The sequence below is a fragment of the Pseudopodoces humilis genome, chromosome 5, assembly GCF_049639895.1.
Source record: "Pseudopodoces humilis isolate 2021_Gansu_Grassland_sample_001 chromosome 5, ASM4963989v1, whole genome shotgun sequence".
Classification (NCBI taxonomy): Eukaryota; Metazoa; Chordata; class Aves; order Passeriformes; family Paridae; genus Pseudopodoces; species Pseudopodoces humilis.
Window position 1 is genome coordinate 65,957,018 of NC_142204.1, and position 23,008 is coordinate 65,980,025.

A 23,008-nucleotide genomic window follows, 5' to 3' on the forward strand; every position below is an offset into this window, starting at 1 on the left:
CTTCTTAGGAAAAAAAATAAAAAAATAAAAAGTTACACCGTCATCACACCTCACTCCTCAGATGAGGTGTTTACTATTAATGTAGCTTTGACAGAATCACAGAACCGATTAGTTTAGAAAAGGCCTCTGAGATCAAGTCCAACCTATAAGCAAACGCCACCATGTCAACCAGACCATGGCACCGAGTGCCACATCCAAGCTTTCTTTCCTTAATTAAACACCTCCAGGGACAGCGACTTCACCACTTCCCTAGGCAGCCCATTCCAATGGCTAATTACCTTTAATGTGAAGAAATCCTCCCCACTGTCCAACCCAAACCTCTCTTGTCACAGCTTAGGAGTGAACAACCTCTCATGCTGTTGGGCTCTTTCTCCCAGGCAACCACAGACAGGAAGGCGCCTTCCAGGCAGTTCTTGAAGAGGTTTTGAAGTTTGCTTCAAATCCCAGGTAATGTAATACAACCCTCTTCAAACTGAGACAGCATTTGATGAACACACTCTATGTTCTCTTAATTTTTGAGGTTCTTCTGTGACACTTCCAGTATTTTACAAGGTAACGCACTGTTGTAAGCATTGAACTATTGTCCCTCAACTGCACTTTAGGCTGTTCATATTCTTCATATTCCATAACCACACTTGCCTGCTCCATCTTGGTACTGAAAAAACCTGCCAGCTTAGACAAATGTATGACAACAGATTTAAAACAGTGCCACACAGAATGGAGATTGCCAGGTTCTGCATAAAAAATGTATTTTTTAATAATATATAAATAAGCACACTTAACTCTTACATTTTTTAGGTAATATGACAAAACCATTTTACAAATGAAAAAAAAAAATTAAAATAAAATTGCCTTCTCAAGAGGCCAGGACAAATGGGCTCCACCTTCACGGTTTTGGGCAATATCAAGATGACACAGGATTCCAGTATAATTACCAAAGAGTGGATTTTCACCAGTCTCGCTCTCACCTTTCAGAGCTATACTAGTAAAGCCACAGATGCACTGGCTGAATAGGTACAAGACCTGATTAGTCAAGGAAAAATCTTCAAATTATGTAATATGCTTGTTGCTGAACCACAGGTACAAGCATTTGTGCTTTACATTTTGTAAATCAAGTGCTGATATTTCAATAATCTGCTGTTCACATGTCTTGACTAATGTTTTGCACCACACTCTAAACAGACTTGGTGGAAAATTAATTTGGTGGCATTTTACTTTAGTTTATTACAGTCCTCTAAGAATCATGAGAGACATCACATAGAGTCACTTCTTTGGCAGAAAAGCCAGTAAGAGAAAAAAATAAAGTCAGAAAAATGTTGCCTTCCAAAATGGACTATGATGCCACTTCAACAGTGATGATTTCACACTTTCCAGTATCTTGATCCGTGCAGGTAACATGCAAGGACCCATCCCTAGATAAAAGAGAGAGTTACGTTTAGGATTATCTCAACACAACACTTACTATGTTACTGCATGTGCCAAAGAGGATAAACAATAGTCTTCACACAGATGAAAGGATGATAGGTCAGCATCAAAATATCCAGGGACAAACTTACTTCAACACAGATGAAATTGGTTTATGAAATTAAGTTTAATTTAGTATAATTAATATGCACTTCTTGACCTTAAAGCATCTATCTTCTCGACATATGCTGTAATAGAACTAGGAACACATTTAAATATTGTAATTGAATTAATTTTGTATGTGTGGTAATATTATTCAAAATATTCCTTGTGAGACCTGAGTGACAGCAATGGATTAATAAACATGTCTTGTCATAGCAGGAGAACTTGACTTTTGAAGTTCAAGTAGGCTTTAAATTCCAAGTATCTCCTTCAACAAGGAAAAACTTAATTGTAAAAATCCAAGAACTAAGAAACAATATTGAGTCCTACTTCAGCTAGGCATACAGTCACACAAAATATTTAGGTACAAACAGATGTTCTCTACTAAACTTCCTCTCCCTTTTTCACCTAAATATTAGTTAAACCTCCTTCCAAATAATGTTCTTTTTCTGCATGACAGAGTTGCCAAAAAGAACAATCCCCAAAATGTTTTCCTTATCAATGCTCAGTATAAATCTCTGTATGACAAACAAGGCATTTCAGGTGAATTCTATTAACAGGCATTAATACACCTGATAGCTAACATATTTAAAGGAACTATTTTGAAGCAAAAATCACAAGCAGAAATTCCCTATGGCACTGTTTCTCTGCTTAACACCTCTGCCTCTGAAAGGACAGTCACTGTAAATTCTACAATCCTTTGTATCTAAAAAACACAAAATCTCCTTCACTTTTTCCCAAGGGTGTGGGCGTTCAGCAAAACTACCCAACCCACTTCCACAGGAGGTCTGAGACCCTGACTGCTCTCAAGCATGGTTAAACTGATCAATGGCTCAGAAGTTGCTAAAAATAATCTACACAATCGTATTAAGCTTTGTTTCTTTAAGAATCTAACAATGACAGCACCAAAGGTACTGCAGAAAACCCCACATTTCTACAGAATCTACCCCTGCTAGGACTCCACAGACAATGAAATGCTGAAATTTCTCAAAAACATTTAAATACTCTGTAACAGGAGCAAAGACTGCTTGTCAGAAGTGTGACATAGCAGGGTAAACGGCAGAACAACAAGTGTTTTGGGTACCTTTTCATAGTGAGAACAGTTAGTATATCATGTAGTCCATCCTCCTTTTTATCTAGATCCTGGAGTACAATCTATTAAAAAAAAAAAAAAAAGCTTGATTATAATAGATTCTTCAAGTTCTTGTGCAGTTCAAGGTAAGTGACACAACAGCTAAGATGCGAAAATTCATGCATTTTAGCTATTTGCACTATTGTTTTTGTGGTTTGGCTCAGAATCTATCCCTGAGATAGCAAGTACCTATCACTCCCACAGTATCCTTTAGAATCAGTACTGAAATTATTAGGTAACACGCCTTCCCTATCTCCTTTAAAGATATTTGGGCAGAATTAAGCTGGAATAACAATCTTAAATATTCCATCAATTTCAGACACATCTGCCCCTTCCCCAGTACTTTCCAAGGAAAGCACATCATAACTGTTTCAAAAAAGCTGTTTTCTCTCTTGGTTAACTCCTAACAAACAATTTTAAACTCCCACTTGATTTCATCTTACCACTGTAATAAATAAAATTCAATATTTAATATCTATCTAATCTAGAAAGATCAAAGATCCTGTCCAATCTAGGAAGATCAAAAAGTAATCAACACATTGGGTATGCCATTTCTTAATCAGCTATATTTTTAAAATGTTCAAGGATCTGTGCACTACTGGAATAACTGGTAAAAATCTCTCATCCCAGGTGATCTTATTACAGTAGTGCCAAGTGTCAAACCCTGTCAGCCATTTAGGAATTCAAAAGGGAAACTTCAGTTTCTTTACAAGGTAGTTCAATATTTTGCATATCCAGAAGAATATTTAAAAGACCAATACCAAAGAGATGAATGTCATTGTAATTTTCTAAAAAAAGTTTTGGTATTGGTGGAATTGGTTTCCATTTTTTTTCCCCAGATCCAACTGATTTCCAGGTGGCTGCTGTTAAAGTGCACAGGAATGTGCACATACTCACCTGTGCAAATTTCTCTTCTTCGCTCATGGGACTCTTCCCCAATGACTCATACAGCTCCAGGCACACAGAGGAAATATTTCCAGGAGCATGCAGGGTGTGCTGCCTTCGAGCTGGCAGGGGTGTCCCTGATGGAAATAGCACTGTGAATTTGTCAGCCCCTGACTCGTCTACTCCCTTAAAGAAAATAAAAAAGAATACAGTTCATGTTTTTCTTTAAGTGCTTCACTGAGCTGGAAGTGTTACAACAATGCTCCACAAGAAAAGAAATCCAAGCTTCATTCCCTGTCACATTTACCATCACAGCAAGTAAAAAACCCTGGCATTCCTAAAAATGGGAAGTCCAGCTATTATAGGAATGATACAGTCTATCTCCCCTTAAAATCAGTTCTTCCTGTCAATTTTTTATCAATAAACCTAAGTTACCATATACTAATGATCCATAGCAAATCTGTAGAAGTAAAAATAAAACAATGCTGTTTTTCTAACATCAATCACACATAATAATGCTATATATTCATTGCAGTGGAAAAAAATTCTAATATTCTAAATTTAGTCTTACCTTAAGAAGAATATCTTTGGCAGAACACTCAATGAGTGCATCTTCTTCCAACAAGGTATTCTCTTTCCCTAGCAGAATTCCTGCCTCTATGGCTGCACCAATGGGAATAACTTCATCTGGAGGAATTGAATTCAGTAATTCCACAGTTGGGAAAATATCTTTGATCAGCTGCTGTAGCTTTGGGATTCGAGCAGACCCACCACAAAGAACTACCTGGAAACACATCAACAGAGTAATATCAAATCTTTACCCTGTGAAATAAAACAGGTCACACCCTGCAGTGCAGAAATACAAACTGCTCTGGGATATTTTATCATCTGCAGTTGTTGAACTAAAACATTATGTAATTTTTGGTTGACTTCTAATACTTTTGCTTTTGAAATTAAAGGAAATAGGTTTTTATGCATCTTTTCTCTTACAGCAAGAATCACTTAGATAAAGTAACACTTTGAAAATTGAAAAATTCATCACAAAAAGAACATCAGGCTGAAAGGGACTTCCAGAGGTAATCTAGTCCAACCTCCTGACCAGAACAGGCACAGTTACAACAGGCTGCTCAGGATCTTTCCTCCAGATACATATTCCACAGACTCTGTAGGCCCTTAATTCAGCATCTGATTTCCATCATACTACACATTCCTTTCCTGGAATCTAAAATTTCCCCATGGTGTAACTTGTGCTGCTTGCCACTCACCCATCATGCACCGGCAGGAAGGAGCAATCCATAAATCCATGTCTTACTACAGTGACTTTGTTGAAATCAGCCAGGTTGGGACACAAAGCTAACTGCCACTTTTCCTCATGTAAAACATAAACCTAGTTTACAACTTTGAAGTTATTTCTTTTTACATCTAAAGTGTCCCACAGCTCTCCATCCAAAGCATTGAAGCATGAGAGCCTTAAAGACCACCTAAAAACCACTGCCACCAGAAAACAAAAGCCATTCTTTGAACAGTGGCCTGGCATACTTCATTATCAATCTGAGAAACTGAGATGTGACATAGCAAACAAATATAGTCTGAAAGATAAGAGTTAAGACTGAGTAATAAGAGTCCAAAACAACATCAAGTGTCACTGAAAGCACCAGGCAGCTTTAGCTGCAGACCTGATGGGCCAATTCCACCAGCAATGACTGCAGCACCATTTGCCAAGCACAACTACAAAGGGGGTGAGATGAATTTCCTCTCTTACATCAAGGCAAGAGAGGTCTAATATCTGCTGCCTTGCTCATCATCTTTGGGATTAAAGCACTCTCTGGTCTGGCACCTCATGTGGTTTTTAAGCCAGCAAGAAGCACATGCACCAAGTGGACACTTAGTGATTTCTTCAACTGTAAGTCAAAACTTTGCCTTTCTTCAGAAGTGTCAGCAAACCCTGTCCACAGCTCAATGAAGGCAGAACGAAGCCCACAGACTGAACTTAAGGAAGGTGCTCCTCAGCTGGAACTTGGGCAGAGTTACAACAACACACCAAATGGAGACAAATCCTCCCCACCCACTCAATACGCAGCAGTAAAAACACACAATTGAATGGGACTCTACCTTATGCTTAACTTCAAATACCTGAAATGAAAACAAATACAGCAGTTCTAAAGATCCTGAATCTATAGATTTTGTTGGATTTCAGTCAAAATTGCTTAAATATATAATGAAATAATCTCAATCTGCAAGGAAAACAGGGCCCATAAGCATTGTTCATGTGGAAGTGTCCTACAGGCAAATTATTTCTATTATTACCTTATTAATATCATCTGCTGTAAATCCAACTTGCTTCAAGAGCTTTTTAATTGCTTCTACACATTTACTAAAAAGTGAAGAACAGATAAGTTCAAACCTGGCCCTAAAAGAGAAAAATAAAACATTCAAAAAAGATCATGTCATCCATTAGAGACAAATACCTGAAGTAGAAGAACAATAATTTATGGAATATACTTTAGTTCTCCAGCTGCTACTAAGGGATTTTTAAAAAATCATCTTTTCCATCATTAATCTTCAAGTGAAGAACACCACAGTGAACAACAACAATTTGTTGTTGTGGAAGAATCTGTGCTATTAGTTCCATCAACAACACCTACATATATGCACATTCATTCTTCACTGTACTCTACAGAAAAAAAAAAAAGTATTGTAGTCTTGACAACACCAGTATTGCTGTCCTGACTCATGCCAAAAAAAAAAAAAATAAAAATCCTGGAGCTGCTTCATGATGTTTAAAATGGATACAAGGACTCAATTTTTAGAGGCAAATCAAGCTGTGTCCGGATTTTCACACAGGGAGTAGATTAAGCAAATTAAAAAACAAACTTGTGCTTGCTTTTGTCTCTTTCAAGCTTGCAAGCAAAGTTCTACTCTGTAGAAATACAACAAATCAAAGTCTGCAACTGGCATCCTGATTCAAAAGGAGCCGACCCCAGTTATACAGTATTGCTTCTCAAACTTTCAAACATGCTGTGCCTTACTTGAGCAGCTTCAACTGCTGGAGTTTTGGAATGGAAAAGTCTGTTTCATTTTGCTAAAGCTGCTGCTGCCTGGAAGAGCAAGCAAAGTGAGCTAAAAATCTCAGTAAGAGAGCATCCCAAGGGAAAGAGACTTAGCAGGACACAGCAGTAGGAACAAAAAGACAGAAAATATCTTTCTACTTCAGCTCTGAGAGGCAACATCAAGACTTCCAGGACTCCTACCATTCTGGATCTCATTTAGATGAAGAGTCCATGAGTCACATTTTCTTTAAGGAAAACACAACAACAAAAGCATTATGGGGAAGGAAACAGCCACCTCGATTCACTACAGTATCTACTCCCCACCCATCAAAAACCCGACTCTGAAGATGCAGTCTCCTTGTGCTTTTTTGCACTTCATTTTGTAACCATCAGGGCAACACTGTTAGTGTGACTGCCCTGACCACTACACATTGCAGCATAACACACCATCAACACGAAACAGCAAATCTGCCTTTTATCTTACCTCCTTCCCTAAAATAAACACCACCAGGAAGCAAAGCTTACTGGATGAACATCCATGATACCAACTAGAAAGATTTCAGTAGCTTCAAGATCTGCCTTACCTGGATACATTGCAATCAAAATCCAATCCATCATACAATGAATCTACAAAACAGTTTGCACTTCCCAGGGTTGATAAAGAGTGTTTTGCAATATCAGCACTGTTCATTAACTTCATCATGGCTCTGTGATTTCCTCTAATATCATGCTTACAAGACCTGTATTTAAAAAAAAAAAGAGGATACCAGTTTAAAGAAGTGGGAATTTGACCTCTTTCCTGAAAGGAAAAACAGGTTAGAGCTCTTGACCATTTTAGTATTAACTACAATGCCACTACTGAAAGTTTGCACACATATCGACACAGCAGAGTCCACAGCTGAGCCCTTATAGTTCAACACCAACCTCAGGCAACATCCACCCCAACTCAGGCACTTTCCAGTCTTCCAACTCCCCCCAAACAACTGACTGCTCCTTCAGCATCGTCTTTACTTGAACCATTTCACTCCCAGACATTCTACTAGATTGTTGGTTTTTTTAAGTAAGATCCTGTCCTAACAGCAACATGCTTGGAATTCAAATCTTACCTCTGAAATTCAGAAGCTAAGTGTTGTGCTAGAGCTTCTGTGAAGCAAACTCCACCAATGCTGTCATCTGTATTTGTAGCGAGTACACGATATATTCCACTGTTTACTTCTATGATTGTGATAGAAAGTGAAGTTCCACCCAGTTTATAAACCAGCACGTTGCTACCACATTAAAAGAATATTGAAAGTAGCATTAATTTTGACACATTGTCAAAAGATAACCACCATGTATTGAAGGTTTTAATCAGACAAGAAGTAAATGAGAATGGTAAAGAAATACCAAACAAGAAGAGCAAAAGAGTTCAAACTGACGGCAGTCTTTGCTATTTTGAAAGTGAATTATCTGTATATTCATAATGATAACCAGAATGCACCTACTGCATTCTGCAGGAGCTCTGCTTTAGTTCTTCCAGCCCATGTAAAATGATCCCATCTCCCACAATTAAAGCTAGCTATGCCAAAATATGTTTAAAAAGGAATGCTATTTTTTTTAAGCCAACCAGCTTATTAAACAGAAAGTTGGAAACTGGGGACAAATCTTTAAAGGCAATTCTCAAAATAGAAACACCAAAACAAAGGTATTTACTGCACTACAAAATTACAACTTCTAAATGCTTATTGTCCTGATTGAGAGAAAAAAGCAAAACAAGCCTCATGCTAAGGCAACACAGCATTCCCTCATTTTAAGATTTCTTTGGATTTAAGTACAGCAGTTTAAAAAGAAGTAAAACATTAGAATTTTACCTTTTCCCAGTGGGTGAATCTTGGCCAATTCCATAAGCAAGGAGAGCTGCAGATGGTTCATGAATTAATCTCATAACATTGAACCCAGCAGCTGCAGCTGCTTCCCTGCAATGAGCCATAACAGCATTTCATTTTACTTTAATGATCTCATTGCAGTCACACATTATTAAGATTTCACCTGAACTACATGTGCCATCTAATCAGACCTTGTTTATAGCATAGCATTAACAAGACTGAGTGACTGGAAGAGAACCAAGAAGGTCAGTTGCTACTGTGTTCTTCAAATGGATGTGCAGTGTTCTCATTGTCAAAGAAAACACTGGTCTATCAGACTACATAGTCCATAAAAACAGGGAAATACCTTGCAACAACCTGCAACAATCAAGCTTGCTAACTTATCTTCAGGTGTGGTATTAAAACTCCTTGATACATTATTTCAACAGGTAACAAAATTAATTCACCGTGCCTCACTTGCAACATTTAACTTACATGCTTTCTTAAAACTTTAGTAACCCTGGGAACACCCCATATCTTGTTTCCACCAGTTTGAAGTTATACCAGAGCAATAGAAGGTTTCACAGACACTGCAAATCCCCAGCTTGCTGTTTTCTGACCAACTTTTAGGCGTGCTGTACTTCTTTCATGGCATTTAAATGTAAGGGCTGCCATTTATGCTCAGCTTTAAGCATGCTTAGGTTTTCCTACTGAGGAACTGTTAGAGCAAAGTGTTTCCAAACAGAATTTCCAAGTAGAAAACTGGTATGTCTTCCGTATCTGTTTTCTGACAAAGCAGACCTCAAGACGTCATGCAGCAGCACTTTGGGGAGTATGAAGGGCAGGGAGGGGAAATTATGGAGGAGGGTGAGAAACTATTTGCATTTCAAAGGGGTCACTGAAGATTCTGATCTGAAATGAGGTTCTATCCTTGATGCAATTAAAACTTCCTCTCACTTCAGTGATTCAGAATTTCTTTTTGGTCACATCAGCAAATTCCATTAAATGTTTCTCAACTCAGGATTTAATCTCTTGCTTTTGTATTTTCCCAGTTTAAATAACATGCCAATATCTTGACTGACAGTCACAAGTTGAAGTCCAGCAGCAGAATTCCCACTGCTGATCTTCCAGCCTCTCTGTTTTAGGCCCATAAAATAACAGAAAAATCTCAATGCTCTTACCCAAGGGCATTTTTCTGATTCTCTCCAAAATCAAATGGCACAGTGACAACAACGTCATTCACATCTGAACCCAGTGCAGACTGGGCAGTCTCTGTTTAGAAACACAGGCAGAGCATGGTGAGTAAAAGCAAAAAAATAAAAAAAATGTATGACATCTTAAAAATAAAAGGACAGCTTAAAAAGCTAAAGCATGTTATGAATTTAATTATTATATACCTTTCATTTTACTGAAAATTAGTTTTGCCACATCTTCTGGGTTAATAAGTTTGTTATCTATTTCATACTGAAGTTTTCCATTCTTCTCAATTATCTGTAAGCAAAACCAACATACCTCTGTTAGACAGTAATTTGGTTAATAACAAAAAGTAATGTTTAATTTAGGCTCTGTTTAAAGTAAAAAGCACTGGGCTGTGTAAACACTCTCTGCATTAGTATTCTACTACAAGGGAATAAATGCTTTCAAGATGCTTAACAAAGATCACAAAAAGACCTGTAGCATATGACAGACACAACAGGGACATTTAAGAACTTAAAGAGTCTAGACTTTCCCTTTCTATTAAGTTTTCCTGAGTACAAAAGCAATATTTAGAAAAAAAGTACACTCCTGGTTATATTCCATAAGAAAAACCCAAGCTATTTCTAAAATCACACCAACATGAACAGTCAAAACCCAGGGAAAACTTCATTCTTTCATTTTGAATATAATTCCAAGGATAATTTTCTCCTGTTCTACAAAATTTTCTAGCAACAAGGAGAGTATTGTGCAAATTAAATACTGAGATTAAAGCAACTGGTTAAAGATGTTAATCACAAGGTGCTGCAACTTGAGTATCTTCCACCAGCTCTAAGAAAAACCACAATGCTACTACCTAAATATATCAGGATCCATCCCTTCGGAGAATGGCCAAGAGACAAAAAAAAATTCTGTTGGAACTAACTATATCATGCTGGCAGACCCCAGAACATGGTTATGTACTGGCTAAAAACAGAAACATTCCACACAGCAGCAAAGGGACATCATATGGTGAGAGCTGATCACTACAGAACACGAACATGGTGTGGGGTCCAAACAATGCCAAGGAAAGCATAAAATTATACAAATCATCATACTCACAGAGCATTTGCTTTCTGCAATATATTTCTTTGCCTGAGGGTCACCAGAGCTGCCCATAAAGATTCAAAATAACAAAATTAATCACATGTTCAAGGTTAATTAGATAAGTGCATCTTGCTGATATATTTTTTAACACCTCCAACACATCAAGCTATATTTGAACTGAAGTTGCTGTTTTCACTCTACAGTTACATTTACAGAGTAGAAGAAAAACCAGTTAACTGATGTCATAACTGATGTCACCTTTCATTCTCCTTTACCAAAACTTATGGTTGAAAAAACACCTGCTACTTATGGAAAAGGAAAATCAAAACCCAACACATTGTTTTAACCTGCTATCCCTCATGAACATAATAAAGGATTTCAGTGAAGTTCTGCATCTGAGAAGTGCTGAGAAATACACCAGAATGGGCAATATCTTGTCACCTCCTGTCCATGAAAGGGCTGTAACACACAGCTGGATCATCCCTAAAAAGTTTTGTCACATCTCTGATGTTAACTTCAACTCAAGAGGTTTAGTTCTACTGTCACTGTGATTGGCAGTGCAATTAGGAAGAGCAATTGCAAGTGCAAATTACCACAGCTCTACTAACAGGAATCACAACAGGCACTAATCAACAGTTTCACTATTACAATAAAAGCAACACAAAGTTTCACGCAAACAAAACCACAGAGGCTTTTACACACAGGAAAGCAATCAGGTGACAAGAAATCATAGTTAAGAAACTTAAATATGTATGAAAAACACATATGCAACTTCTTGCTATATTTCACAACTTGATTTTCACAGACAAGTTCAGACCTAAAACAAAATGTTTCTTCTCTTCTATTTTCAGAAGCATATCTTTGCTGCTGGAAGAAAATACAGGCTAAGAAGCTCGTGGTACCAACCTGGTCTTGGGGAAGGTGTTCCCGCCCATGGCAGAGCGTTGGAAGGGAGGTGATCATTAAAATCCCCTCCAAACAAAACCATTCAGTGACTCTATGATAACAAAATTACTTTTTAAAGAGATGTTTTCAGTATTAGTGCTAAGACGTTAAACCAGCTTTAAATGAGAAAAATTTCTCACCGCCTCTTTCACGCCCGTTCTCTTACCTTCGTCCAAGAATCTGCTTTACTTTCACTACAGTGTTTGAAATATTTCTTATCCTACTTTGCTTCGCAGCTAAACCAACAACCTGAATGGAAAATAAATGAAAATAAAAAAGGAAAAGCTGAGTAACAGACAGAGCCCCCTCCCTTCCTCCTCCCCACACCACCCCGCAGAGGGGCAGCCTCACCTCCTCGCTCTCCGAGAACGCCACGACCGCGGGAGTGACCCGGTCCCCGGCGTCGTTGGCGACCACGTCGGCGCGGCCATCCTGGGGAGAGAAAGAGAGAGGCACAGCCGTGAGCCTGTAAGGCTTCACCGCCCCGGGGAGCTCCTGGGCCTCGGGGAGCGGGCCCAGAGCTCACCTTGTACACGGCGGCGCAGGCACAGGTGGCGCCCAGGTGCACCCCAATGGCCGCCATTGCCACTCCCGCCCCGACGTGCTCCGCGCGGCCCGCTCCCAGCCAATCCCGCGCCGCGCCGTGCCGTCACCGGCGGGAGAGCCAATGAGAAAAAGCAGAGCGAGGGGCGTCATCGCGCATAGTAACGGGGGCAGACTGTGCGCGCGAGGCGCGCGGGTTTTGGCGGGAAGCGGCGCTGAGGAAGAGGCGGGCCCGTGAGGATTCGTTTAACCCGGGACGCCCGGGCGACGAGAAAATAGGAGTTAAAGTGCGGGAATTAGAGAAATTAAAATAGAAAATCGAGGTTAAAGTGGAGAAAGCAGCAAGCGCGCGTGTGGTTTATGGCAGTGGCGCCTCTCGCGGTTTAATTCCTGTCAGTGAAGCACATGGAGAGACACGTTGTAAATCACAGAATTGCAGGATATTTTTTTACCTTTTCCATTAAGTTGGAAAAGACCTCTGAGATCACCGAATCCAACCTGTGACTGAACACCACTCTGCCAACCAGGCCATGGTGCTGACTGCTATGTCCAGACTTTCCTTAACCTTTTCCAGGGATGGTGACTCCACCACTTCCTTGGGCAGCCTGTTCCACTGTCTAATCCTTCCTGTGAAGAAATTCCTCCTAATGTCCAACCTTCCTGTATTACAGAAATATCTCTGTATCTAGTGCTGCAGGTTGAGCTGAAGTGCTGGTTTTCCATCATCTAACAAGGCATGACCAATGCCTGAAAGCAAAGCTCAGTGTCCCATAATGCTACATTGCTGTTGGAGAAAGTCATTCTCAATGCCACAGGACAGGGAAGAAAAAAATTATCTCTAATCGTTCCTGGGGAAATCAGCATAATTCAAACAGAACTTCATCCTGGCTAGAGCAGTGTGTCAAAGGCTTCTCAGAGTGGCCCCATAAAATGACCTGCAAAGTTATCACAGGACAAGTCACCTCACATCTGCATCCTCACGCTGTCCAGGTGACAGCACTTATGTACCTTTAGGTGCTCATTTGCATCTCATTTCCACAGTGAGTCTAAATATCCCTCTGGGCCATCTCACTGCATTGCTCTGAAACAAAGATTGTCCTTATTCTGCTTTATAAATGATATGTTGAAGGTTAAAGGAAGGAACCAAGATCACATAGAGGTGAAAGGTGTTACTCGATGTTGCAAAGGAATTTCCTGTCCCAGAACAGATCCCACGGTTCTTAAGTCATGGGACAATCTTCCTTTGGGAACCGAGCTTGCCGAAGGTGCCCGAAGGCTGGAGCTCAGATGCCAGCAGTCAGTGCTCCAGAGATGATGGCAGCGTGACAAAGGCAAAGCCTATACAACTGGAAAAAATACCTTTGGAGTACGTCCAAACTGTAGCTCCTTTCTGTCTTCTCTTGTAAACGGAGGAATGGAAAGAGAAGACGGGTAGGCAGGAGAGAGCTGTGCGGGCTGGAAAAAGGTATTGTAGAAGTGCGGGGGAGGAGGGAGGCTCCCTGTGAAAATTTTTGGCAAAAGAAAAGAGAAGGGAGTCTAGAAAGAGACACTGAAGATGTGAGAGTAAAGGAGAACATAGGCCTCAGTACAGAAACCAAGAATACTTACCCTGTGCTTTCCTCCAAATCCTAATACCAGCTGTACCATTTATGTCAATATACTGGTATTTAGAACCCAAGCCAGAATGTGTAATCTATGCATTACCAAGTGCTTATGGTAACAACTCCTACACAGCTAAGCACATATATGCCATAGACATCTCTATATGGATGCACAGAAATTCTGCTTATCTTAACCAAAGCAGTCAATGTTCCTGCCAGGTGTAAGCAAACCTGAGGGGTAGTAGGCAAGAAATTCCTTGGCAGAGGTTTGTGGTGGCAAGCGGTGTTTGCTGAGGAGTGAAAAGCCCTTGTCTGTCTGTGCCCTTCCTATGTTTTTGGGAATTGTTCTTACGTAATGGAAAATTCAGAAGCTGCACTGAGCTTGAGTGAGCTGATAGATGGAGCAACAACCCATCTCTAAATAAAAAGTGGAATCAGCAGCCTGGGTTTGGAATTTAGAACATCTGCAAGAGCAATTTCTCTGACCTGGGAAGAGGAGAAACACCCAGCCACAGTCTGACTGCAGTCTTGCACACCTCCAGGCACCTACATCCAACAAACACCCACCATACATCAAACTCAGCTCAGAATTAGCCAGGTACTCTGATGAAACCCCTTAGTATTATTTCCCAGGTGAAAAAGCAGTAGCACATGCCTTTCACAGTGTCAGAGCTCTCCCTTCTCCTCTGGGCTGTGGCACATCTCTCAGCCATCCAAAAATCAAAGCAGTCTTATATCCTCATATCTAACACAAATCAGCCCTCTTTCAATTTAAAACCATCACCCCTTGCAACAGGCCCTGCTAAAAACTCTGTCCCCATCCTTCTCACAGGCCCCCTTTAAGGCCTTTAAGGTGGAAGCAAGTGTCTCTATTGAACAAAGATGGTTTTGCAGCTGGTAAATAATATATGCTCTAAAATGTCCCTTGGGGTAAGGGAAGAGGGATGAGAGAACTTATTTTAATTATCTTGTGTGTGTTCTGACTTAATTCTCAGAAAATTAAGCTTTAAGGACACAAGATGGCAGGTCCAAGACTGTGGCCTGTGATCATTTCTGGCCTGAGGATGTGAACAGAGGCAGCACAGTGGCCAGGATTCTCTGGAGAGCTTTGCCAAAGTCTGGTTGTGAGGGACCTGGAATCCTCTGTGTGGCACTTACCCCCAGCTTTGAAAACAGCTCCTTCCCCAAGACAGAGGTGTAAGATTACACAGTCTTACTGGAGGTACTGTCATCTCCGTTAGAAAACTTCAATTTCACTTTGTATAAAAAGAAGCTTTTCAAGCTCATGGTCTAAATTCCCCTAAGTGCTTGCACCATCATTTTTTTCATTGCAATGCTTATTTTGGGCACACATGGTATAGAAAGGTCTGTCTGTGTATCACCTCCAAAGCTGCTGGGCTTTGGTGGAGGCTGTAGCTATTTCTGGCTTTGCTCTAACACTTGCCACCCATTACAAAAGTCACTCAATGAAATAGATTTCAGGATCCCTTTTTCATAACCAGAGTATATAAATGATAGGGAAGAAGCAAGCTCAATTAGTAAATCAGATTAGTTAAATACTTGTCTTAATATATAATAGGTGGAACAAAATATTGGTATGGGTCGAAGGTCGGGGCTGACTGCTGTGGAGTCTTCCCTCAGCAGACCAAAATAAAAGAAGCACACAGAAAGTCTGGCAGGGAAAGCCCTTGCCGAGCTGCTCTCAGTGCCTGTAGGTGGCAGAACTGCCGCATGAAATCGCGGTACTACAATTTACCTGCAGCACAGTCTGTTTGCCAGCTCTGGAGGTTGGCAGCAAAACTGAAGCCAGATTAATTTTCTTTTACTCACACCAGAGTGCTTATTAGAGAGTATCCCAAGATTGGTTCATATTTTAGAGGACATAGAGTATATGAAACATCTCTGATTTCGATTGTAAATCAAGAATGTAGTTTTCTTTCTTTAATTGAAAAACCTTGGAGTGCTTTCAAAATAAACCATTCTTTTTTGTACTCCACATCACAGACTTGAATCACAAAGTCGGAAAATTTGATTTTCTTACAACCTGAAGCAACCAAACAGTACCTGGGGCATTGATGAGTGCTCCTTGAATGAGCTGCTCACCCACACTGAAGTATCCCAAGGGAATTTGCCCATGACTCCACTGAAAACAATGTTGTCCTGAAAACAGGAAGCTCTTTCAGGTCACGCCGGTACATTTCTTCTCTGCTGCCACTCAACCAATTGTGAATTATTGTTGACAGGAGCAAGGAGCTACTGAAGGCCAATTAAACATGGCAAACACACTCCAAGGCTAGAACAGAGAACTAATACAAGTCACCTTTGACAAGGCTTTGTTGAAATTTGGCTATTAGGGAAATCAAACTTGTATGAATTACCGTAGAGTAAATACAAGCACATGCTGCAGATAATTGCATGTACACTTGGTGTTAATAAAACAAAAAATATGTAATATTCTCATTGCTGTTTGGGGAATTGCTATTGACTGTGTCAGGCATTATCATCTTTGGGCACACCTGTGATGATCCAAGTTGGCTAAACAACTTCATTACTCTTGTCAAGCTTGAGAACTTTCTAAAATGCATACTGCTTTCCCCCCGCCCCCTAAAAAATGCAAATCCGCATATTTTTGTCCTTTTTCCTCTCTGTGTTCCAGTTTTTCCATCTCTTAAATGATGACAAGTTCACCCTGCAGGAATGTTGGAAGGTTTTAATAGTAGATAGGAAGTGTGCTGAGATCCTTGGCTGGAGGATGCTCTGTAAATGCAAAATGTTATGGATAATAATGCAGATCTAAGTTGTGACATGAATTACAAAAGATGCCATGAGGCAAGCTCAGAGGTTTCCAAGCAAACTTCATGGTAAAATATGCCTGAAATTCACTTTTGTGCTCTCAGTGGAAAACCTTGTGTTCATTGAGCGCTACCATGAAGTTCATACTCTGCAGGGAAAGGTAACTACAGAAGGATGAGAGGAAATGGCCTCAAGTTGTGTCAGGGAAGATTTAGAATAGAATTAGATATTAGGAACAAATTATTTGCTGAAAGGGAGGTCAGGCATTGGAATCACCATCCCTGGAAGTTTTCAAAAGGTGTGTAGCTGTGGCACTTGGGGTCATGGTGAACCCAGTGGTGCTGGGGTAAAGGTTGGACTTGATGTTCCTAGAGGCCTTTTCCAACCTGAACAGTTCCATAATTCTATGAAAACTGAGTAGTGTTTAAACCAGCAGTTTAAGAAGAGATGACTACCACAACAGGTTATGATCAGTATCAGATTAGATAGTGATTAATGTAGGCAAAGAATGGATTTAGGCATGAGGGTGCCAGCTAGAAACAAGGAACTCATTCTGTGCACTGTCAGAGATTTACCATGTCATCTTGTGGAAGCCATTTGATTTTGCTGTTCTTCATTTGGAAAAAAAACCCAAACCAACAAATAAACAAAAGCAGCATTTTCCTTCCTCCCAAGGGTGTTCTGAGGATAACCACATTAATTAGTTGCTTGCTTAGAGGTGAGTGTAATAGGATGGAGTAGCTAGAACACAGCTCTTATCTCTGCTGACCAGTCCTGGTCAGTATCATGTCAACTAAATTGATTTTTGCAGAAGGTGATTAAAGGCAATTAAATGTCCATGTTAAAACCAACGCTAAGATTAGCTTTATTGAACTGAGATCAAAGTGGTGATAGATTTTGAGCTCCTTTTATTAAAAAAAAAAAAGTGTTAATAGGATTCATGCAGAGCTGACAGAACTACTTCCTTTCCCACAATCCCACTGTTATCTATAAAGCTCAAAGATGAAATTACAGTTCTTCTTTAAACTACAGAGCAGTCATATTTTTTTAAGTGTTAATGATCCCTGTCTTTGGCTAACTTGTTAATATTCCTTTGGCAATCTCTGCTGTTCAGCTTGAGGTTTTTGTTGTTGTTTTATGTAAATAATTTTTAAACAGATTTTACAATTCACTTAGAGAAATTTAGTTCTTGCTGTGGGCATCATAGCTGGTCAGCAGCTGTGGGGATGCAAAGGAAAAGAATGGCATCTGGAACCATTCTTCTTTGTTTTACGTTCTGAGAAAGCCCTGGTTAAATGACAGAATTTGTGCTCAGTAAAAATCTCTGTCCATCTGCACTCACGGGCATTAATTCAAATGTAATGACAATAATAATGATCATTATCAATAACGGAGGACAGTCCTGTGGTCTGTGAGAAACAGATTTGCGGGATTTGTGCTTGATTTTCAGCATATATGGCCGTGTGTTTTTGGACAGCCATTGAAATCAGTGGGACTTTTTCCAGCAGCTTCCCTGGTCATTGGCTGGGGCCCTAAACTGCCTATTACAGCAGGGGAAAACTAACAGAGCTGTTGGCAGCTCATCAGCTGATGACTGAATAGATACACTGGAATTCCTTTCCACCTTTACAGAGGAAGCTGGGAAAGGCCAAGGGTGCAGACGAGGGAGATGCTGTGCTGATGAACAAACAGCTGCACTTTTCCTTAGCTACAGCTTCAGGGCTTCCGAGGAATCTCAGACACCCCATGATTTTACTGCGTGATGCTCTGGTTTTAATGACCTGGACCCAGAGAGGTGCCTCTGAAATAACAGTTGTCACTTCTGTGGAAAACTACACGTTTTTATGGAGACAAAACCTCTTTCAGAGAGGGCCCAGGCAGTTGGTGCACATTATATCGACTGATCCTACCTCCTGAGCCACAGGAGGGCTGTGCAATCAGGCAGTTTGTTGTAAAATCTCTCCATGCTCAGATGTTAATCAGTTGTGCTGCAGGGACTCCTCTCTTCTTTGGAAGCAGGAGGGGAATCCCCTAAGTCTTCACAGAAGAGCTACTGCAGGAGACGCGCTGCTTTCTGGCAGCTCACAGGGGACAAATCCCACCTCCATCAAGCAGGGATTTTAGGCCTACTTCAGCAGAGACATCTGCAGCACCAATCAGTTGCATGGGTCTACCCTTTGAAGAAAGGTGTACGCTGAATTTTCAGCTCTGGATTTTCCCAGTTTGCCTTTTGGAGATTTTCCTGGCGTGTTCTCATGCCCAGAGGTTATTCCTCTGAGTGCTGTTCAACCACGGAGCAAAAAGACAAAATCTACCTGAAGAAATTACAGTCAAACCAATTTCCTGGGGTGCACAGAAACAGGGAATCAGTCTGGCCAGGGGATAAGCAGAGGTTTCTGTGGACCAGCCTCCTGCCCCTGTGCTGAAGAGTGCTTATCCACTATGGGTCCTGGTGGGACAGGCTAGGTGGGTAGAGTTGCAAGAGTCCCATTCTTGATTTAGAACCACAGGTGGTCTCTTTGCCTTCTCTGTGCTGTAAAAGCTGGTAGAAAACCCCTGCTGCTTTTATGGGATGCATTCTACCATGAAGAGGAGAGCTTCCTTGCTGTATCACGTTACTCATTAATTCATTTAATTGTACATTCATCATGTTTGCTCATGTGACAGACTGACATAATCCAAGGCTTAGCTTCAGGATTTATTATAGGTGCAAAGTTAAGCAAAACATTGCCAAATAGAAACAAAACCATTCAACACCTACTTGAAAATCCATTATTTCAACATTTACAACATCCGTTACGAGCAAGTCTGTCACTGCTGTGCCCTTTGCTTTGCCATGTGTTTTACCCCATGGAAGAGGGAGTCCTGTGATTTTAGCCAGTGGCTTGTGGCTGTCAACATTCCTGCCATAATTGTGTCTACTTCCAAAGGTTTCTACATGTGCAAGCCTTCCCAGCTTTGCAGCATCCCCTACCAAAGATCTATGAAAAGTATAAGGTGGCAGATATTTTGGTGAGCTTGGATAAGGTAGGTCGAGGTCTTAAAGAAAATTGCTGGGTTTTGGGGTCTTGCTGTCACATTTGGGTACCTTCCTACAGACTGTTTCTGTTCTTCAGCCTTTCTAAACCCAAACAGAAAGGGAAATAAATACTTCTGTATCCCTTCCTCCCTTTTCTCATCTACTTACAGCTTAGTCCAGGAAAAGTTTGGAGCTTACACTTTCCTCCTAGCCAGAGCAGCCTTTGTTGGAGGCCTGTCTGGATGACTCATGGACGTGGACGGGCTCTTTCCCAGCTCTGCAGTGAAGGAGGAGCAATGCTGACTCCTTCAGAGAGAGGCTGCTTGTTCAAGTTGTACAGCTGTGCACAAAGACTGCCGAGTTTTAAATAAATAAATAATATCTCTTCTCCCTCTTCTTGGTTTCTTTGTACATCAAGAACCTGTGTTCCTCTTACCCAGACAGTTTTTCATGGCAGACAGAAACTGAATATAGGACATAAACAGGCAGTCCCCTGGACTGGATGAAACCTCATTTCCAGTGGCTTAGTAACTTTTGAATCTGCTATGTTTTTCCTAGTAAAGTACAAAGGTCAGCATGAGCTTTTTTTCCATGGCTGGGCACTTTTCAGACTCCTGTGTGATTTTTCTGATGGCTAATGAGACTTATTCTAAAGTCTTCCTCTTGAGGAAAAAAAAATGAGACAGAGGAGCTGGTGCCATCCCCTCTAGAGATGTCATGGACTGGTAAAGCCTTGGTGCTTGTCTTTAAACACTTGGAGCTGCAAACAGATCAGTGGAGGATACAGGACTACAAACCCATTTCATTTGGGATGCAACAACTAGTCTCCCTGACTGTGCTGCCCTCTGTTACAGCAATTGCTCCACAGAATTTGCATAAACTGGGTGAATTTTTTCCTCTCCACAGCACAGAGGAGTTAAGGACAACGTGAAAACTCACATGCTCTCTAAAGCATCTCTCACATTCTTTCCTCTTGTGGAAAGGAAACTGGATTTAAAACACACAGAGCTCTCCAGGAAGATGAGGGAGGCTGAGTGCTGGAAGTATGGACGGGCTGGGGAGAAGTTGGCAGGGTCTGTATGGAGAAAGCAAAGCTTGCTCCAAAGTGTCTGTGTGGAAAGCCCAGATCACACCTTGAGCTGATGATGGTATCAAGCCCATGTTGGTCACAAACACTGTCTTAAAGGGATGGTTGGGATTTTTATTAAGAGTTGCTTTTGTAGCACACTAGCAGTGCAAGGCATGTGTCAAACACCTTCAGAGAAGATTTCTAACAGACATACAATCATTAATTATTTACCTTGCAATAGGTGAGCAGAGGTCTCAGTATGCCAAGACCCATACATAACACACTCATCAACACACACACACACAGGAGCTGTTTTTCTACACTATTCTCTGAGGATATGGTGTGAATAAAGCCACAGACAGAATCCATAAATAAATAAAAGGTCTCTGCCCTGTTACCAGTGAAGTCAAGGGTCTCAAACTGATACTGAGAGCAGAATTAGCCATAGGGTATTCCTGGATCACATGGTACTATGGAAAAGGGGAGGAGGGAAGTGCCAAAATGAAATAGGGATGAAATTCATGTGCCCTGGTTCAGCTGCCTGAAGCACAAGGTCCAGGTCAGAGCTAGCTCACAGAAATGGGCATCTGAAGAGACACTTCCAACTCATCAGTTTTTGGACTGCTGGCAGGTTCCCACACAGTTCTCCCCTGCAAACACAGCCTGGCACATACAGGTGCCATACAGATCCTACCCTGTGTTCTGTATAGCTTTCTTTTTCAGCACAGGTAGGCAAGTGAGCAACATTACAGATACAAATTGCAGCTGTTAGTCAGAAAATGCTAACCAAAACTAGCCAGCCTAAAGCCTGTGTTGCTAGGAAACAATCTGCCTCTTACTATGCATCATTGCCATTTGCATGCATCCACTCTTCTGATTTTCTTATTAATATTCCTCACCTCAGACAGTCTTAAGAAATTTCCACAACAAGCTGGCACAGAATCCAGTTCTCTCTGGGTCCCCCAATGGTTTAATTTAACCTCAGACTGCTGATGCAAGTGGCTTCAGTTACTTAATTTTAGTCTAGCAGGAAAGTGACAGAATTCACATGCCCGCGTGCGCATGGCCGTATGAAAACAGGGACAGCTGAGCTCTGCAGGACACAGTGGCATGTGCTGCCTTCTGCTTTTCCAGCTTGTCCTGGAGGTTTCTTCCTTTCAGTGTTGCTGTTGACTCTTACATGCCTTGAGGAACTAACCTGCCTGCTTGTGATTGTCCAACCATACCCAGAGGGAAGCTCAGGCAAAAATAATTAATCCTGCTAAAATTATTTTTCTTAGGACAAGTACCTTTAACCTACATTTTTACATCAGTTCTAGGGAGCTCTCAATTTACTATATTGGAATTTAAGTCAATGTAGGTAAATCAATACCCAACTTCAGCAGAGATTAAGTTCACCATTGATTTTAAGTGTGTGTGACACTGGTAGAGTTTGCCATTTACAAGCACAGGATTTATTGGTGTGAGACAGCTTTAAATCTCTCTGGCCATGTTACACCAGCTCTGCTAAGATTTAGGCTGGGAGCTGGAGGGGTATTTCCAGTGGTGCATTCCCAGTCTGCTGATGGTTGCTGATAAACAAAGTCTCCTGATAAAACATGGTGTGTCACTGCTCCCCAGTGCAGTTCTACCAGAAAATTGAAATTTAGCAAGAATCATGGCTTTTGCTTTTGTTTCAGCTTGTTTTCAGGTGGGTTCATTTAAGGCATGTCATGATGCTGTCAGGGTTAGGAAAGGGCTCTGCCTGCAGTGCCAGCAGCAGCCTGGGAGGGCCATGGCAGGGCAAGGACAGCACAGAGCAGCAGAAGTCACCGTCAGAGCACTCACTGCTGACACTGAGCAGCAGCAGCCAGCAATCAAATCATCTTATCATCTCATACAGAGGTATTTGGCACCGGCTGCAGCTTCCACGGGCAGCTCCTTGGCCACAAATCCATCTTGGCTTTCCTGGAAGGCTTTTGCCTTTTATCTTAGCAGTGAAGGAAGGAGGCAGGGTTCCTGTGGATAACCTTGTCCATTGCACGTTACAGAATAAGGCAGAAGGGGAAAAGAGCCTTTTTTCCCAAAAATCTGATTTCAGTGCACAAAGAACAAAATGAGTGTTTCACCTTGCATCTGTAATCTTATAATGGATGGGAGAGTCAGTGGGGCATCAATATACATATATGTTCCCTTGTGAAGATTATTCCCTATTCCTTAGATCTTTGCTGCTTGGGAATGATTCTTGAACAAGCCTGTGTTTTCCTTTGCTTGTTGTCTTTGAAGCAGTTTGCCACAAATA

The 23,008-nt window shown here is 41.0% G+C and overlaps 1 protein-coding gene across 2 annotated transcripts; it reads right to left on the reverse strand.

Annotated features, from left to right (window-relative positions):
- Positions 1-777: 777 nt before the first annotated feature.
- HSPA14 (heat shock protein family A (Hsp70) member 14) lies at positions 778-12,331 on the reverse strand. Of its 2 annotated transcripts, none has more exons than XM_005526041.2 (14): positions 12,229-12,331; positions 12,054-12,134; positions 11,869-11,951; positions 10,773-10,821; positions 9,875-9,968; positions 9,659-9,749; positions 8,484-8,588; positions 7,740-7,901; positions 7,218-7,373; positions 5,891-5,993; positions 4,155-4,367; positions 3,596-3,769; positions 2,651-2,721; positions 778-1,412 (listed from the first exon to the last, which is right to left on the reverse strand). In XM_005526041.2, the coding sequence occupies exons 1-14, from the start codon at positions 12,283-12,285 to the stop codon at positions 1,334-1,336; spliced, it is 1,518 nt and encodes a 505-aa protein (XP_005526098.1). In that variant the 5' UTR covers positions 12,286-12,331; the 3' UTR covers positions 778-1,333. The 2 variants fall into 2 exon arrangements, 1 of the variants encoding a protein (XP_005526098.1); XR_001331669.2 differs by having other exon boundaries at positions 1,347-1,412; positions 3,596-3,720.
- Positions 12,332-23,008: the final 10,677 nt, after the last annotated feature.